General features: G+C 38.7%; 1 protein-coding gene across 1 annotated transcript in view; it reads right to left on the bottom strand.

Annotated features, from left to right (window-relative positions):
- Positions 1-1,399: 1,399 nt before the first annotated feature.
- The window catches only part of LOC112241989 (endophilin-A1), a 23,838-nt gene continuing 17,737 nt past the window's right edge, over positions 1,400-7,500 (bottom strand). Inside the window, exons 3-10 of the mRNA XM_042328044.1 lie at positions 7,258-7,330; positions 6,913-7,056; positions 6,534-6,667; positions 6,143-6,203; positions 3,834-3,934; positions 3,054-3,157; positions 2,240-2,394; positions 1,400-1,670 (exon numbers count right to left, since the gene is read on the bottom strand). Of these exons, the coding sequence (XP_042183978.1) occupies positions 1,474-1,670; positions 2,240-2,394; positions 3,054-3,157; positions 3,834-3,934; positions 6,143-6,203; positions 6,534-6,667; positions 6,913-7,056; positions 7,258-7,330 (969 nt within the window). The 3' untranslated portion in view covers positions 1,400-1,473. The remainder of the gene's footprint in view (positions 1,671-2,239; positions 2,395-3,053; positions 3,158-3,833; positions 3,935-6,142; positions 6,204-6,533; positions 6,668-6,912; positions 7,057-7,257; positions 7,331-7,500) is intronic.

Raw genomic sequence — 7,500 nt, 5'->3', positions numbered from 1 at the left:
ATGCCAAGAAAAGAAAAAACCCCCATTAGCATTACAACCGCCACCATGTAACAGTTGTCTTTATTTAACCTTTTAAAACATCAACCTTTAAATGGCTTGTCCCAGCATGCAATACATTGGAACTTATTACAGTACACATAACCATAGACACATACTGTATGTAGATATTTATCCATCTATGGCTCTTTACACAACCATCTCACTACTCTGATTCCACCAGTCTTCAGTTAGTTCAACCAGCTCACGACTCTGATTCCACCAGTCTTCAGTTAGTTCAACCAGCTCACTACTCTGATTCCACCAGTCTTCAGTTAGTTCAACCAGCTCACTACTCTGATTCCACCAGTCTTCAGTTAGTTCAACCAGCTCACTACTCTGATTCCACCAGTCTTCAGTTAGTTCAACCAGCTCACTACTCTGATTCCACCAGTCTTCAGTTAGTTCAACCAGCTCACTACTCTGATTCCACCAGTCTTCAGTTAGTTCAACCAGCTCACTACTCTGATTCCACCAGTCTTCAGTTAGTTCAACCAGCTCACTACTCTGATTCCACCAGTCTTCAGTTAGTTCAACCAGCTCACTACTCTGATTCCACCAGTCTTCAGTTAGTTCAACCAGCTCACTACTCTGATTCCACCAGTCTTCAGTTAGTTCAACCAGCTCACTACTCTGATTCCACCAGTCTTCAGTTAGTTCAACCAGCTCACTACTCTGATTCCACCAGTCTTCAGTTAGTTCAACCATCTCACTACTCTGATTCCACCAGTCTTCAGTTAGTTCAACCAGCTCACTACTCTGATTCCACCAGTCTTCAGTTAGTTCAACCAGCTCACTACTCTGATTCCACCAGTCTTCAGTTAGTTCAACCAGCTCACTACTCTGATTCCACCAGTCTTCAGTTAGTTCAACCAGCTCACTACTCTGATTCCACCAGTCTTCAGTTAGTTCAACCAGCTCACTACTCTGATTCCACCAGTCTTCAGTTAGTTCAACCAGCTCACTACTCTGATTCCACCAGTCTTCAGTTAGTTCAACCAGCTCACTTATCCCTCATACTTCTTCTTCTTCTTCTTCTTCTTCTTCTTCTTGCAGAATCCTATACAATTGTAGTCCCTTGTTCCTCACAGTTGTAGTTCTTTGTGAAAAAAGCAGTTGCACTCACACAAGCACAAAGAAGAAGGCGTGGATTAGGCTGGGCAGAGGCTGGGCAGAGGCTGGGCAGAGGCTGGGCAGAGGTTGGGCAGAGGTTGGGCAGAGGCTGGGCAGAGGCTGGGCAGAGGCTGGGCAGAGGCTGGGCAGAGGCTGGGCAGAGGCTGGGCAGAGGCTGGGCAGAGGTTGGGCAGAGGCTGGGCAGAGGCTGGGCAGAGGCTGGGCAGAGGTTGGGCAGAGGCTGGGCAGAGGCTGGGCAGAGGCTGGGCAGAGGCTGGGGCCCCCGGCAGGGAGTGGGGTGAAGATTGGGTGGGGGTGGGTGGCCTAATGAGGAAGTGGAACCAGGATATCCACGTAGTTGATGGGGAAGAAACCTGATTGGCCGTTGACCATTCCCTCGTACCAGTTATCATCGATCTGATTGGTTAGGGTGATGATATCGCCCTCTTTGAAGCCCAGCTCACCCTCGTTCTCCGGCACAAAGTCATACAACGCCCGGCAGCACGGTTGGTCCATAGGAGCTGGGGGAGAGAGGGGAAGGGTGGAGAGAAGGAGACGAAGAGAGAGAGGTGGAGAGAGGGGAAGAGAGAGAGGGGGAGAGAGGGGAAGGAGACGAAGAGAGAGAGGGAGAGAGAGTGAGACGAAGAGAGAGAGGGGGAGAGAAAGAGAGAGACCGACAGAGATAGACCGACAGACAGAGAGAACGACAGACAGAGAGAGAACGACTGAGTGTGTCTGTACGTGTATCTGTGAGTCTGTGTGTCTGTACGTGGATCTGCAAGTCAGTACGTGGATCTGTGAGTGTGTGTGTCTGTGCGTAGATCTGTGAGTCTTTACATGATCTGTGAGTCTGTACGTGAATCTGTGAGTCTGTGAGTGAATCTGTGAGTCTGGACATGGATCTGCGAGTCTGGATGTGGATCTGCGAGTCTGGACGTGGATCTGTGAGTCTGTGTGTCTGGACGTGGATCTGTGAGTCTGTGTGTTTGTACTTGGATCTATGTTTCTGTGTGTGGGTCTGTGAGTCTTTGTTTGTACGTGGATCTGTGAGTGTGAGTGTCTGCGTCCGTCCCGCGTTGTGTGTTCTCACCGGGGGTGCGCGCGGGGCCTGGGGACGAGGCCGGGCCTGGGGACTTGGTGGTGTTGAGTCCCCCATTGTGGCTATCGCTGGGGGGGAGCAGCTCCAGGATCATCCGGGGTTTAGGAACATACTCCTTCCTGGGTTTATCCTGCGCCTCCCTGATCCTGGAGAGACAACACAGAGGTCAGAGGTCAACACACCACAATGACAGTGTAAAACACAGGGGTGTTATAGCGAGACTTTCAAGGCTCGTTCACATTTGAGCCGACATGCACAGGGTTAACCATGAATACGAACTCCTTGAACGTCAGAAGAAAGTGAAAAATGTTCAATGTCAACACTACAGTGTGCCTTCCCAGCCCGAGTGTCTGTCTGTGTCTGTATGTCTGTGTCTGTATGTCTGTATGTCTGTGTGTCTGTATGTCTGTGTGTCTGTATGTCTGTGTGTCTGCATGTCTGTGTCTGTATGTCTGTGTCTGTATGTCTATGTGTCTGTGTCTGTGTGTCTGTGTCTGTGTGTCTGTGTCTGTATGTCTATGTCTGTATGTCTATGTCTGTGTCTGTATGTCTGTGTCTGTATGTCTGTGTCTGTATGTCTGTGTCTGTATGTCTGTGTCTGTATGTCTGTGTCTGTATGTCTGTGTCTGTACGTCTGTGTTTGTATGTCTGTATGTCTGTGTCTGTATGTCTGTGTCTGTATGTCTGTATGTCTGTGTCTGTATGTCTGTGTCTGTATGTCTGTGTGTCTGTGTCTGTATGTCTGTATGTCTGTGTCTGTATGTCTGTGTCTGTATGTCTGTATGTCTGTGTCTGTATGTCTGACCTCTCGTGCAGCTTACTGGAGAGCTGCTGTAGTATTTCTGTGGCTTGTCTGTGATACTCCACCTGGGCCTGGACCAACGCTGCTAGCTGACTCACCTGCTCAATCTGCGCAAACACACACACACACACACACACACACACACACACAGGGAAAAAAGTGTCTCAAAGTTAGTTTTAGCCTACTCAAACGGATCCAACAACAGACAGAGAGGATGAGGAGAGACAGTGAGGAGAAAGTGACAGAGAGGAGAGAGAGAGAAACAGAGAGGGGAGAGAGAGAGAGACAGAGAGGGGAGAGAGAGAGACAGAGAGGGAGAGAGAGAGAGAGAGAGAGGTTGAGGAGAGACAGAGAGGGACAGAGAGAGGGGGACAGAGAGGGATAGAGAGGGACAGAGAGGAGAGAGGGACAGAGAGGGATAGAGAGAGGGACAGAGAGGAGAGAGGGACAGAGAGGGACAGAGAGGGGAGAGGGGGACAGAGAGGAGAGAGGGACAGAGAGGAGAGAGGGACAGAGAGGAGAGAGACAGAGAGGAGAGAGACGAGAAAGTGACAGAGAGGAGAGAGAGACAGAGAGGAGAGAGAGACAGAGGGGGACAGAGAGGAGAGAGAGGAGAGAGGGACAGAGAGGAGAGAGGGACAGAGAGAGAGAGAGAGAGAGAGGAGAGAGGGACAGAGAGGAGAGAGAGAGGAGAGAGGGACAGAGAGGAGAGAGAGAGGAGAGAGGGACAGAGAGGAGAGAGAGAGAGGGACAGAGAGGAGAGAGGAGACAGAGACAACTTACATCACTCTCCAGCAGGTTGAACATGCTCTGCTCTGCCACTTCTTTGGACTCATCAAACTTCTCCAGCGCCTGTCTGATCTCCTCCTCCAGAACTCCTTTACCTACAATTATACAACAAGTCATTATAATAACATCAACGTTTCTATTTGAGAAAAACGAACAAAAGTATAAATGCAACATGCAAAGTGTCCCATGTTTCCTGAGCTTATTTCTCTCAAATGTTGTGTCTACATCCCTGATCATTACACAGGTGCACCTTGTGCTGGGTACAACAAAAGGCCACTCTAAAATGTGCAAATTGGTCACACAACACAACGTCACATTCGGCTTCTACACCTGCAGGATCGTCTGAGACCAGCCACCCGGACAGCTGATGAAATGTATTATTTCTGTCTGGAATAAAGCGCCTTTGTGGGGAAAAACTCATTCTGATTGGCTGGACCTGGCTCCCAAGTGAGGTGGGCCTATGTCCTCCCAGGCCCACCCATTGCTGTTTCTCCATCCAGTCATATAAAATCCATAGATTAGGGCCAAATAAATGTATTTCAATTGACTGATTTCCGTATATAAACTGTAATTCAGTCAAATCTTTGCATGTTGTATTTATGTTCAGTATAATAATAATAAAAATAAAAATAATCATAATAATAATAAATAATACAAATGATAACAATAATAATAATAATAATGATAATGATAATAATGATAATAAATAATAATAATAAATAATACATAATAATGATAATAAATAATAATAATAATAATGATAATAATGAAAATAAATAATAATAATAATAATAATAATAATGATAATAATAATAATAATGATAAATAATAATAATGATAATAAATAAAAATAATAATAAATAATACAAAGGATAAAAATAATGATAATAATAATAATGATAATAAATAACAATAATAATGATAATAAATAATAATAATGAATAACAATAATAATAATGATGATAAATAACAATAATAATAATAATAATAATAATTATAATAAATAATAATAATAATTAATAATACAAATGATAAAAAGAATGATAATGATGATAATAATAATAATGATAATAATGATAATAAATAATAATAATAATAATGATAATAATGAAAATAAATAATAATAACAATGGTAATAATAATAGTAATAAATGATAATAAATAATAATAGTAATAAATAATACAAATGATAAAAATAATGTTAATAATAATATTGATAATAAATAACAATAATAATGATAATAATGATAATAAATAACAATAATAATAATAAAAATAATGATCATGAAACACAATAATAATAATAATAATAATGATAATAAATAATAATAATGATAATAAATAAAAAATAATAATAAATAATACAAATGATAAAAATAATGATAATAATAATAATGATAATAAATAACAATAATAATAATGATAATAAATAATAATAATGAATAACAATAATAATAATGATAATAAATAACAATAATAATAATAATAAATAATAATAATAATTAATAATACAAATGATAAAAAGAATGATAATAATAATAATAATGATAATAAATAATAATAATGATAATAAATAAAAATAATAATAAATAATACAAATGATAAAAATAATGATAATAATGATAATAAATAACAATAATAAATAATAATAATGAAAAACAATAATAATAATGATAATAAATAACAATAATAATAATAATAATTATAATAAATAATAATAATTAATAATACAAATGATAAAAAGAATGATAATAATAATAATGATAATAAATTATAATAATGATAATAAATAAAAATAATAATAAATAATACAAATGATAAAAATGATGATAATAATAATAATGATAATAAATAACAATAATAATAATAGTAAATAATAATAATGAATAACAATAATAATAATGATAATAAATAACAATAATAATAATGATAATAAATAACAATAATAATAAATAATACAAATGATAAAAAGAATGATAATAATAATAATGATAATAAATAACAATAATAATAATAATAATGATAATAAATAACAATAATAATAATGATAATAATAATAATAATGATGATAATAATGATAATAAATAATAATAATAATGAAAATAATGATAATGAATAACAATAATAATAATAATAATGATAATAAATAATAATAATAATATATAATACAAATGATAATAAATAATAATAATAATAATAATGATAATAAATAACAACAATAATAATAATGATAATAATGATAATAGTAATAATAATGATAATAAATAGTAATAATAATAGTAATAAATAATAATCTCCTTTACCGTGACGTTTCTTCTTATAGTCAAAGTCCAGGCGGCGTCCCTGCATCTTCTTCAGGTGGTGCTGCAACAACATCTTTCATTTACTTCATTTATTTTTAAATGATTTATTTCCGTTCATTTAAGTTAAGTTCATTTAAGATGGATTGAAATTAAATTTATATTTTATTTTATTTACATAACAATAACTTCCTTTAAGTAAGTTCATCAACATGTATTTTAATATATATTAATATATACATATTATAATTCAACCTTTATTTAACAGTTATGTAACGATAATATTTATTTAACATTCATATATTGAACATTTATCTAACATATTTAATATTTATTGACGTCGTCTTTTTTTCCTGTAGGTTCTGTCGTGGATCAATAAAGTTCTGATATCTACCTGTATTTCTTTGATGTCTTTTTCCTGTAGGTTCTGCAGTGGATCAATAAAGTTCTGTTTGACCTCCATATCCAGGGCATCCTTCACCGCCCCCAGCTCACCCATGGCCTCCCCAGCATCTAGGAGAGCCAGACCTGAAGGAGGGAGAGGGGACAAGGAGAGAGTGAAGGGTAGGGAGAGGTGGAGGGAGGGAGGGACAGGGGGAGAAATGGAATGGGAGGGTAGACGGCGAGAGAGTTGAATTGTTTGTATGTTCCATCAGAGAGATTGACCAAGATGTTGATTTATTGATGCTGTATTGTCAATACACTAGGTGTGTGTGTCTTTATATGTCTGTGTGTGTCTGATGCAGTATGTGTGTGTGTGTGAACACACGTACCAAAGCATGACTCCTCTCCCAGCTCTCGTCCGAAGCGCTGCATGGCCTCACCCAGTACAGTCTCAGCCTGGGGGTAACCCGGTCCCTTCTCCTGTCCTCTGATCTTAGACATGGTCCCTATCAGACTCAGTTTAGCCCTGGATGCTGGGGAAAGAAAGAGAGAGTATGTTTGTCAGTCTGTGAGAGAGAGAGAGAGTTTGTGAGAGAGAGAGAGAGACCGTGAGAGAGAGAGAGAGAGAGAGAGAGAGAGAGAGAGAGAGAGAGAGAGAGACCGTGAGAGAGAGAGAGACCGAGAGAGAGAGAGAGAGAGAGAGAGAGAGACCGTGAGAGAGAGAGTGTTCTCACCTGGGTTGGGCTGTAGGTATTCTGTAGTTTTGGTCATGATGTCTAGCACTGCCCTACCGGTGGTGTCCACCTTCTACACACACACACACACACACACACACACACACACACACACACACACATACACACAGTTGTGAATCCGGTTGTCCTGACAGTGTGAGAGAGCAACTAACAGTCAGTACATTCAACTAAGGTAGGTAAGACCGTAGTAGTAGTAACAGTAGTAGTAGTAACAGTAGTAGT

This window comes from Oncorhynchus tshawytscha, linkage group LG10 (assembly GCF_018296145.1).
Source record: "Oncorhynchus tshawytscha isolate Ot180627B linkage group LG10, Otsh_v2.0, whole genome shotgun sequence".
In the NCBI taxonomy this organism is placed as follows: domain Eukaryota; kingdom Metazoa; phylum Chordata; class Actinopteri; order Salmoniformes; family Salmonidae; genus Oncorhynchus; species Oncorhynchus tshawytscha.
This window is presented reverse-complemented; position numbering and strand designations above follow the sequence as displayed.